At 36.7% G+C, this 12,013-nt stretch overlaps 1 protein-coding gene across 2 annotated transcripts in view; it reads left to right on the forward strand.

Moving 5' to 3' along the window:
- TTC27 (tetratricopeptide repeat domain 27) overlaps window positions 1-12,013 on the forward strand; it is a 125,522-nt gene that overhangs the window by 370 nt on the left and 113,139 nt on the right. Inside the window, exons 1-3 of one of the 2 annotated variants that reach the window (XM_064445903.1) lie at window positions 1,716-1,840; window positions 2,603-2,780; window positions 6,635-6,764. In XM_064445903.1, coding sequence (XP_064301973.1) covers window positions 2,773-2,780; window positions 6,635-6,764 — 138 coding nt within the window. In that variant the 5' untranslated portion in view covers window positions 1,716-1,840; window positions 2,603-2,772. Of the gene's footprint in view, window positions 1-1,715; window positions 1,841-2,602; window positions 2,781-6,634; window positions 6,765-12,013 lie in introns of those variants that run through there. The other variant, XM_064445902.1, reaches the window with a different exon arrangement.

The raw sequence follows: 12,013 nt of genomic DNA on the forward strand, positions 1-12,013 counted from the left end.
GCTCCTTCCCGCCCTTTCAGTCTCACGCCGGGCTCTGGGGGGCTCCTGCCGGCGTGGGGGGGGGGGGGGGGGGGGCGGGACGGGAGACGGACGACCGTGGGGCTCCTCAGGCTGGAGGAGCGGCCGCCACGCTGCCGGTCTGACCGAGTCTGGCGGTGATGGGAAACTCGCTCACGCAGGACAACATGAGGAGAAAAAGCGTGGCATCAACTCTCTTCTATATTTTAGTAGTTATTTAGTCATAGTTGCTTGAGGGTTGCTTAAGGGGACTTGATCAGGATGTTACCGACCCAGCTTTCCTGCCGGGGAACGCAGCAGCTTTTAAAAATGCAACATTTCTCATGAAGAGGCACTTCAATATTTTAGGCTAGAAATGCAGTTGTGCTCAAGTCGTGTGCTGTGCTATTTAAAGCATATAGGGCTTGTAGCATAATGAAAGACTCATGTATCCTTATCCAATCACTGAATTTTGGAAAAGAACTGTATGGAGCTACTCAGCTCTGTTTCCTTATGGTACTTATTATTTAACCTTAATCATTGTACTGTCCAGTGATGTTAGTTAGGTGATGTGACTGACACTTGCCAGATCTGTCTTATATTTTCACTGAGATTCGTGTATGCTCTCTGTGGTGTGTTTTGTTGTTTTTGTTTGGGTTTTTTGTTGTTTTTTTAGTTTTGGTTTTTTTCTTTTAGTGTGCTGATATAAGATGTGGAGAAGACTGTTGTTGATGAAAGGTATCTTGCAGTAGAGATAGAAAATGGTGGGTTTTGTGGTGATTCTTAGTTGTCACTTATGTGGGCACTTCCTGTTGATGATCCTGAAACTTAATTTAGAGGCTGTGACCTTGAATTTGTATCTTGTCTCATAAGAAGCTGACACAGAATCAAAAGTACATATCATGTGCTTACAGTGCTATTACAGGGTTACTAGAAAGAGAAAACCTCAGTACTCTTCATTAGTGTCATCACAGCCAATAGTTATTCTTCAAACTCCCTGGACATGGCATTGCCTCCCTGGACAACTATTATCCAATATAAAGAAGATGAAAGAAAGTCTCCCCAAAACATAGGCTGGAGAAAGTTTCTTGTTATTTCTGCTCTCTGTGAGAGTATGATGTCGCAGGGCTGCAGAACCATTACAATTCTTTTGCATGTGCCCTTTCAGGTACACCTTAAAGTGTTTTTTAAATGATCTGGTACAAATGATCTCTTATATCATTGGGTTGATCGTTGTAAAGAACAAAAGTAAATTGTGGTCAACAGCCTGATCCAGAGATATTAGAATGAATGTGTGTCTATCACCCATTCCTACCAAGTCATCCATCACTGCTGTTGAAGTTGGTTCTGTACTTGGTCTTCCCGTATGTCTGAGATTTAGAATACTTCTTTTAGCTGGATGAGCTTGGAGTTGGTATTTGGTTTGCTTCCTTGCATAGCTGCTTGTGTGGATCTATATCTGTGCTAGCATTAAATTGGCTATTTCAGGTACTAATATTAGTGTAGCTCTGGTGATGCTGAGTGCACGGCAGCTGCAATCCCAACTGGAATCACAGAATAATATTAAGGCACCTCTCCTATGCAGACCTGTGCATTTCCCTAGCTGCACCATTATTAGCATCTGCATCAGCTAGTTTAAAACCAGTTAGTATATCTACATGAGTTGTAGCCACAGTGGCATTTTAGACAGATACTGATTTTTTTTTTTTCTTCTCAAGAATAGAAGGTTTTACCATGGCGAAGTTGTTCTAACAGTGGCTGGATTGATTGCACTGTAGCATATCTGAAGAAAAAAGGGAAGATTCCTTCTGTGAACAAAGTGGTAGCCTGGGTCAAGAACTTGGTGGGTTTGAAATTTCTTAGGAATTAAATGTATAGCACTTCATTACTTCAGTTTGTCTTGAAAGGGTTCAGTGGAGAAACATTCATGGATCCAAATCCACCTTAGTAGTTACTCCTAAGAATCTGACTCCATATGCAGACTTGTCATTGAGATAGTAAACTTATAATAGATTATGAAGATAAAATCATATTGCCTATTCTTTGTGAATATATTAAGCATTTAAAGGAAGGACTGAGTAGTTTCTGCGGTTTTACATGAGAATTTATTCCCCGAACTCTTGCAAGAATTGAGGCATTTTTGTCATGTTTCCCCTGAAAGGGTTCTCTAGTCAGTGAAATTATTGCCTTATCTATAAGATTTTACTGTAACACACTCATGTAAAATGTTCTGGAGGAAGAATACCATCCTATAATCACTGAAGTTGTCTTCAATAACTGTAGTGGCATACTTGAAAGGCCAGTCACGTATTTCCCCTGAAATTTCAGTGCAGGTTTGTTTTTTACATTTATCTGGCAGTTTGTATTTTGCTGCAACTTTAATACAAGCTCTGTAAAATTTATTTTGAATATAGTGATATCTGCTACTGCTGTTCTTTATTTTCAATGCAACTGCACTTTTCCTGCAATGTAAATGAAGATTCATTCCTTGAAAGGGGAGTGGTATATGTTCTGGTTTGAATAGCTTTTGTAAGATGAAGTTGTTTCAAAGCTGATGCTGATTTCTTATTTCTTTTTTTTTTTTCTTTCTTTTTTTTCCCCCCAGAAAGTGGATCATTGTTGCAGTTCATTTTTGATGGGAAATACGAGGCAATATTTTCAAATTCAGCCATCCAGAGTGTCTTCAGTGCATCATCTGTGACAGAGGAGAACATTGACAGTTACTTGGAGAAACAGATCCTAGCATACCTGGACTGTTCTGCAGAGGTTGATAACATGGAAAGGTGGAAATTATTATTTATTACATGGAAGATAAATAGAGCCCATGTTTGATTTTTTTTTTATTATTTTTTTTTTACAAACGGCATTTTAAAATTTTATAATATATGACATAGGGCCTCCAAAATTATTATTCTTACAGAAAAACACAAAACCAATTTATCTGGTTGATCCCTTACTCCCCTGGAGCATCTATTCACTATTGTTGTTTCTTTCACTGGGCAGTATTGTGACATGAGGGTTTGTTGAAAATACTAGCTTTATTTACAGAGATTACCTCTGAAACTGCTGGTATAGAGAAGCCAACAAATATAAATTCATGTTGCCATATATCATCAAACAATTTATTAACAGTTTGCTCTCTCAAACGTTGCGTTACATTTATGTGACTACTTGAAGTACCATGTAAAGTTACTGTCCAAGCAATGCCTGCATTTCTAAGTCTGGTTCATGGTAAGGTTGTTCTGCTCTTCTTAATGTAAAATGAGTAAGGTATTACTGATGCTATTCATCAATCAGTTATTTTCTTCACATGACTTTCTCTGATAGATTCTCCCTAATTGTACTGTATATGCTAATTCTTGCTGTTAATGAGTCTGACTTTAGTGTTTACAGTTTGCTTCGTAAATAATGAGCAGGCTGAAATCTATCACACTAGGGATAGAAGCAGAAAACTATATATATATGTGTGTGTGTATGTGTATAGATGTTCATTTATTTTAAAAGGTGAGGTTAGGAAAAAGTTTTGCCAAAAGAAGAGCAAAAGGTAAGAGAAGATAAAGGTAAAAAGAAAGGAGGACTGTAATGTATTGCCAATAAGTGTGGCTGAGTACAAATGCCTGTGTTGTGCTATGCAGACATAAAGCCAAGAGTTTTTGCTAAAATACCAGAGAGAAACAAATAGTTTGCACCTCTAAAATATTGAGCTGAGATTTTTTATTGATCATAGTGTGTCAAAAGCATATCTTCCAGTGTGGCACAGAATACAATGCACTCCTGTTTTCCAAGTTGGAACGTTCAGAGGTTGCTCCTGTGCATTTTCATCCCCAGGTGTCTCTTTTGTTTGTTTTTTGCTTTTGTTTTTTGTTTCTTAGTTTATGCTGTTGCTATTAAATACTAGCTGGAGATTAGATGGTGATGTAGTCTAGAGAAACTTTTTGATATTGCTAGATTCTGTAATCTTGCAATAGTTTATTCTGAATAATGCGCAGGGAAAGAAGGATTGGTCAGGGCTTGAAACAGGCCCAATCATGATCTTAATTGTTGCTTGAAGTATGTGTTGCTGCCTTTATGAACTGTTAGCTTCTTAAAGATAATCATGATCTATATCGTGCTCTCAGTAGTACTTTATACATATACTGTTACGGTGATGTGTCCTCTTCTCCTGCTCCCCCTGTGAGCTTTTATTGGCTGCTGTCCTACTGCAGACAGCAAAGCAACTTGTCCCTCAGGTGCTCATACGCCAGCTCTTTGGTCTTTTGAGATTTTTCTTCTTCCCTCTGCAACTCTAGGCAGCATTAGTAGCCCCCTTGCCAGAAGATACGGAGGCCGTTCTGCAGTATTTAGCCTCTCAGAAGCAGACCGAGGGGTTTTCTGCCCAAAATTACAGACTGGAGTTTTCTTCAAAATGAGAGCACATAGTCTTCAAAATGTATCAGCGTCTGCTAGACACATTTTTTTTTTTTTGTTTGTAGCAGTTAAGTGAGTTTTCAAGCTCCATTAGTAGTAATATAAGAAGCTTTGAATTATATTAGTGCTGAAGGAAGTAAGCTGTGACTTTCTCTTGATGGGAAAACTTGTTCTGAATGACAGGTCGTTTCCTATTCTAGGTAGGCACTGCTTACAGCACTTAAATCTGTACCATGTTTGTCTCCAATAACTTTCTAGGTTAAAGTGTGTTACATAGTTATTTTTCCTACCTGCAGGCCCTGTGACTGCCTATGGAAGGTATTAATGCAACTTGTGCACTCTGACCTTCCATTGCCTATGGTAGCAATGGTTTTTGTCTATTTTTTTATGGTAGAAATGTCACTTTCTTCTCTGCTGAGTGATTCAAAGGAAGTGCAGCAAACCTCTAAGTTCTAGCTCAGATAATTCAGTAAGACACTGGTTTTCTTGTGACTCTTGGTAGACAGGCTTAGTTCAGATGCATGTTTTTTTTCCCTAAACTGTAGGTTGTAATTCTGGTGATTCAAAAACTCAATGGGAGTTGATTCGAATTCGAAACAGCAAGTTGGATAATGTTAATCTTATTCTTTTAACACAATATATAAACAATACAAAGTACTCTGTATTTAATGGTTACCATTAAATGCTTCTATAACAGTGTTAAAAGAATTCTTTAAGGAGTACTTTTTCTGAAGCTAAAACTGATCAGCTTGAGGGCAAAACAGCTCAAAACTTGGATCTAGATTATAATTTGGACACAGCCTGTAACTTTCCACTTTAAGATCTATGGCTCTGTAAGGAAAATATTTAACAGTATTTTAAAATTTGCTGCAACTTTTTCTGTCACTTTAACTGCTTCCCTCCTTCCCCTACCCCAGAATTTTTTTTCACTATGGCACTTTTAACCTTTATAGCTTAAAAATGAAGTCTCTAAGCATTCCTTACAATACACTTATTGAATATGAAATATTTTTACTTTTTTTTCTGCTATTGCTACTCACTTCAATGGTTATCCTCTACAGAAAGCGTAGCTTCCTAGCTGTATTTTAAGTCAGCAAATTGTAGAGGATGAAGCAATAGTATGTGTGTAAACCATGTAGAGGGGAATGCCTTTTGATTTTTTTTTCTTGAGCTGCATGCGAAGGAGGTGCATTTGTTCCCTGACATGCAGTTTGATTCTAAAGACTGGAAGGATATAGTGAGCAGGACACAACAAAAAGCTTGGAGGTCTGTTGTGTTTGATTTGAAAACCTAAAGGAACAAGGAAATAAGCACTAACATTTGGTTTTATTGACTATGTGTTTACTACTTTTGCCTTATTCAACATACAAATGAACACCAAACTTACCAAAACAATTTTCTGTAACTCTCCTAAAAGTCTATACCTGTTAAATCAACCATTAAATTCTGAAGGGTTGTGCCCTGCCTTTTGCAGACCACATAGATTATTTGTAACTGTAGGTGAAATAATATCAAAATTATGTTAGATCATTACAATGTGTATGTAAATCATAAAACATTAACAAGTTTAGTCTTGTAAATAAGAAAATTTTACTGTGCTTAGGTTCAGGAATAAAACAAAGTCTCATAATTCCATTTTTAAATAAAATATTATGATTTCAATTAAAAAGCATGATTGACTGAGATAACATTTGCTGCCAAAGTATCTGAACCAACTTGGAGGTGATAGTTTTGAACGTTTTTGATGTTCATTTAATTGTTTTATTATCAGGGGGAGTGAAAATAAACAGCTATGTCAAAACAAAAATAAACATGCGGTTTTGGAACACGTGCTAATGCAATATCTTTTCTCTGAAAATGCTGAGGGTTGGATGTATCATAAGAAAATATGACAACTGTGCAATAGGCAAACATGGGATAATATGTATCCTATGGTAATTCCTTTCTGATCTCTGATAGATATAGCCTTAAATTTTAAAACATATGAACTAACTCTGCTTCCAAAATGTTTGTCATTAACTAAAACTATTACAAACAAACATATTTCCAAGCCTGAAAGCCTTTAGCCCCATATGCATCCTTGAATACTATATACATTGTATTTTTATAATGAGTGATTTTTTTTTTTTAAGGCTGAGGGTTTTGAATTAGTACAAGAATTAATCAGATCTCATAGCCTTAATTAAAAATATAGTATGTTGTTAATTGCTTTTTCTTATCTATATTGCAGGCAGAGGCTGATGTTTCTACTTGGTGTGGGCAGTTTGCAGCTCTTCATTCAAAGTAATTGGACTGGGCCTCCTGTTCAGTTAAAGCTTCAGGACTTTTTGCCACCTGCATTGTTACAGAAGTTCTGTGAGGTATACGTGAATTTTAATAAGCTGTCCTTTTCACAAATAACCATAACACACAGATGTGTCACAGAAGGTACATCTGTGAGGCACAGTGCTAGAATGAATTGCCTTGATTGTTGATCCTAGTGGCTGCTATTGCAAGCGTCTTCAGGTATACCAGTTTCATCAGCAACGTCCTAAAAGTAGTTACTCTGTTTCTCTCCTTATGAGATTTCCTGCTGGAGATATTGGTTTTGGATGGGGAAGATATGTTTATTGTATGGGAGCATTTACCTGAAGGGCATTTGCAGTCAAAGTTTTTATTTATTTACTTTGGGATGTGTTCTTAGCTGGATCAAAGGTAGATATTTATAAATGGCTTAGGAATTTTCCCTCCTTAGGGTAAGATAGAAGCTGCATATCTTGCAAATAGCAGAATATCTGGCAGATACTAAGAGAATAGTAGATTTGGATGCTCAGCATCCTGTTCGCCTCATGGATGATGCCAAGTGGATTGTAGTATTAGTACAAAAATGCTAACTCAAATAGAGCTTTTGGAAGAAGAGAATGTAGGAGATGAAAATGAGGGCTGTCACTTTTACTTTGGCTTTTTTTTATGTAAATAACTAATTCATACCATAACTTTTTTTTGTGAGATGCATATGTAGTTTCTCATGGCAGTACCATGCTCCATCTCGTGGCTCTCATGTACCTGTGGTTCAATGCAGCTTCTTGATCATTAATTTTTCTCTTGGAATTAAAGCTATGGTAAAACACTGATTACTGCAGCATGTTAGGGAAGAACATATTGCTACTCTCTGCTAATGCTAAATCTACACATGAGTTTGAATTTAGAATTTCACTGTGAATAAGGTATGGACCATGAGCAATGTGATTATGGTGAGCTGTGGAATGAAGGAAAGTTTTGAGTATATGAAAGGTTTCACATAAAACAGTCAGATCTGTGTGGCATTATCGTAGCATGTTTTTTGCAAGAATTCCATAATTCACCAAGTATAGCCCTAGCTTTGTTTGCAAGGTTTTATTTCTAAATAACTAATTCAGATACAGTATCTCTCGCCTTTTTTTAAATAGAAGTTTATCAGTTTGGTTCATCTTTTAGAGCTGACACGGTATGTATATAGGCTTATTTTTTGCTCAGTTTTTTGATACTAGAAATTCAATTTTAAAGTAATAAATACAAACTCATTTCTTCCATTCACCTTATAATTTGTTTATAACCTTTAAGATATATAAAGATATATAATGATTCTTACAACCTGTGGGTTCTGTTTACTGAAGAATTCTAATATTCTGTGTTTGTGTGTAAGTGCAGGCTGCAGTCTAACACAGAGGTTGCAGCCCAAGCTGATAGTCATAGAACTGTTGTCATTGACAGAGTTCGCAGCCATGTAAAACACAATGCTCGTAATTTCTGTTAACCATCCATTTTATTGTCTGTTGTAATGGAAGAATGAGATACTGTCTGTTGAATAAGGGAATACATGTATCCTGTTTAGTTCCTTTTGTTTTTCTCCTGTGGCTATGAATGTAATGCATTGAAAGTTGTTTGCTTATGCAGAGGTGCTGTTCCAGAAATTAAATTGGCAAGAGATTATAAAGGAAAACAGACTTGAGCATACTTGATTTCCAATAAGTACTGCATCAGACTTTGATATTGCTGCAAGGTTTAGCTATTTATGCATACAGGTAGAAAAAGTTTACCTTTATTTATATTACTGCTATATATATTATCTTCTTCTAAAACATTAGTAAGTTTTATTCCAGGAGCACTAAATATTTATGTGCTAAAATATAATATCCAGTTCTTTATTAAACATCTTAATTCAAAAGCTTTTGTGTGTTTTGAATTATCGTTATGTACTTACTTTTCGTTCCAAGGATTCTTAGTATATAAACACTCTGTTAAAATGAACATGTCAATAAACTGACATTTTTTGGCCTTCCATTAATCCAGTTTTCCTCTGTTGCATCCACAGATATTCAGAAAAAGTGCGTTAAACTTATAGCTCTAATTTCTCCATCTGTTGTAATCTTCCATATTCTGTCATCAATACTGATACAATTCTGCTTTAAATAGACTTTCCATTTTTCAGGTTTTCAGACTAAAATAATCTTTTCCTGTGTCAAAGTTAAAAAATTATGTCTTCATGTTTCTTTTATCTTGCTCTGAGTAATATCACTAACTTTCAGCCTTACAATGTCTCATGTATTTCAGGAATATTTTCAAAACTATTATTCTTATTTTCAGAACACTTTATTGGATTAGTCTTAACTTTATGCTTTCAGGCTATATAACTGTTGCCATTTCTATCCTTTGAAAGTTTCACCTCTGGGTCAGTGGTGTAGTTTCACTTCTGTTCCCAGATAACTTCTGAACGCATCATTAATTTCTTATGAGTGCATTAAGACTGCGTGAGACTATAATTAATTTTAGTGAAGGACAAATGAAATAGCCTCTTTTAGATGAGTTGCTGGTAGGGGCCTCTTGGATGTCTTCCATGAACAATATTCATGAGTATGTGTATGTTATTTCCCATTCCCCCAAATTGATTCCAGCCTTCTCTGTAGGTTATGGTTACATACACATACTCTATTAGGATTTCTTTTTATGTCCTGCAGAACTGGCTTCTGCTTTTCTCTTTGGAGTCCACACATAAAAGTCGTTCAGTAACTCTTAAACAGAAAACCAGCTTGTGTTTTAGTTGTCTTTCATTTTTTTAAAAAATAACTTTGATACTTTACCACACCAATTAAATACTCTGACTGATACCACCCTGCGTTTTTTAATAAGTGAATTGTGTTAAAGGAAGATGTAAAAAGTACTGGATTTCAGTTAAAATGGGTTAGCAGTTCTGGCTTTGAACTTCCTGGGATTAGACTAAAACATTTTTAATGAGCTTATTTAAAGTGCTTTAGTAAGTGTGATGTAGTAGTAGGCTCCTTGTGTCGTAAAGAACTGTCACTGTTTGCATGTGAGGGAAGAAAAGGCACAGAACTGTTGCAGTTGGAGCATCTTTATCCCACCTTAAGTTTCAGAGTTTCTGAGTAATAGCTCATACAATTGAGTTTAATATGTTCAGTAGATGAACTGAACAAAACTGTGTAGTAGGACTAATAAAGACCACCGATGACTGAGAATGTTCTGAGGACAAGCTGCTTTAATTTTTGTTGTTGGACAATTGTTTGTTGTCTAGATTCATATTCACAAGTAGGATATATTTGGTAAAAGTGAGAAGCTCCATCTAGAAGAAGATCCCACTGTGTTAATTGATAATACATGTAAAAAACTGGTAGGAATCCTCCAAATACATGTATCAACAGCTCCTGCTGGCCTTTATAAAACTGCCAGGTTGATTGCAAATAATGAGTTTTGGAATACGTTCGAATAATTCTTTTTATACTTGTATTACTGCTTCTTTTATGCACTGGTTGATCCTTTTGCTGGAAGAGACTGAAATATTACCATACTTCTACTGATACTGATAGCCATGTTCATAATTCATATGAAAAACACCAATGTACCATGTAGTACTACTGTTTCAAATCTAATATGATTCCTTAGCCTTGTTAATACAATCGATTGGGAATTACCTTTTCCCCCTCCCCGCCCCCAAGACCCAAGTGCTTGGCTTCCATTAGCATAAACTAGTCAGAAAGAAGAAAGAGTTGAATTTTAGGCTGACTGATTTGCTGTTTGAATACCAGTGACCAGCAGGATGTAGGCTTTGAAGATTTTGCAAATTTCTCCCTCTTGTGGGGAATATGTGGAGGCAGAGTCTTGTAAGCAGAGATATCTGCTAAAGTAGCCTACAGTCTTGCCCTGCATTCCCTTGCTATGAATATAGAAAAGAAGGGAGATTCTTAATGCAGCCACTTGGAAAATACTCCCTTAAAAATAGAACAAAGTTACCCACATAGGCAATATAGACAAGAGCATTCATAACTAAGTACTTCTACGTATAGCACTCTCAGGGAAGACTTGCTTCTGCTAGCTCACCCTTATTATCTTCAGTTTGCAACTCGGCTCTGCATGAGTTACCTGTTGCTGGCTTGGATCATGAAACAGGCAACAGCCTCCTCTGTAATCTTATCTCTTCTGCAGAAAGATGAAGAAAGAAGCAGTTACAAAGAAAACCATTTTTCCATCCCCTAAAGTGTAGAGTAAAGAGTCAATTCTGTTCCACAGGACCAGATCTTTGGCTGGTAACCTCAGTACATTCTCCATTATTCTGGAAGATACATCATCTTAGCTTTGCCAAATGACAAACTTCTGTAGAGTAGACTTTGTACTGCTTAAAATCCAAGAAGCTCAGTATATTAGGCTTAGTAGCCACATACAGATTCCTTATTTGATAGTTTGTTTCTCCCCACTCCTCTCCTTTTTTAAATTAATCCTCCCAAGTCTGGCTTTTTTTACCTCTGTGTATGCCTGCACTTATCTCCTTAAGATCTAAGTGAAAGATTCCCCAAGACTGAGAAGGAGCTGATGAAACGTTAGGAAGGCCTGTTCAGAGCAGTCCCTTATACAAAAGTAAAAGCATACCACATGCTCACTTTGCCTCTAATCATTACTATTAGCAAGAAAAGAACATAAAGCCTCTAAACTAAAATTCTTGTATACTCTGTTCTCAGAGCTATTGAATGTGAATGGCAGGTTTTTTTTCTGTTTATCATCGTTATTCAGGTGCTAACAGTTGTACTGGGAAATACTTTTGAAATACTGTGAAACAGCCAAGAATGCTGTCCAGCTTGCATTTGATTTAGGGCTTTAGTAGTAGTTACTTAACAGTAGCAGTTAAGTTACTGGTTGGAAGTTGAATATATAAGCAGCTGTGTTTCAGGAGTTAAAAAATATGTATTTAGAGTGAATTGAGCTTCATTTGTCTGTATTTAGTCCAAAGGTGGTCGAACAGAAGTACTTGCAGGTCCAACAGAAACTGGATGATTACCTCAGAGATTTCTCGGCATATAGAATCATAGAATCCTTAAGGTTGGAAAAGACCCTTAAGATCATCGAGTCCAACTGCTAACCTATCTCTGCCAAGTCCACCACTAAACCATATCCTCAAGCACCATGTCTACCCTTCTTTTACATACCTCCAGGGATAGACACTCAACCACCTCCCTGGGCAGCGTGTTCCAATGCCTGACAACCCTTTCAGTGAAGAAGTTTTTCCTAATATCCAACCTAAACTTCCCCTGGTGCAGCTTGAGGCCATTTCCTCTCGTCCTATCGCTTGAGCCTCGCCTCA

Source organism: Phalacrocorax carbo, chromosome 3, assembly GCF_963921805.1.
Source record: "Phalacrocorax carbo chromosome 3, bPhaCar2.1, whole genome shotgun sequence".
Lineage (NCBI taxonomy): Eukaryota > Metazoa > Chordata > Aves > Suliformes > Phalacrocoracidae > Phalacrocorax > Phalacrocorax carbo.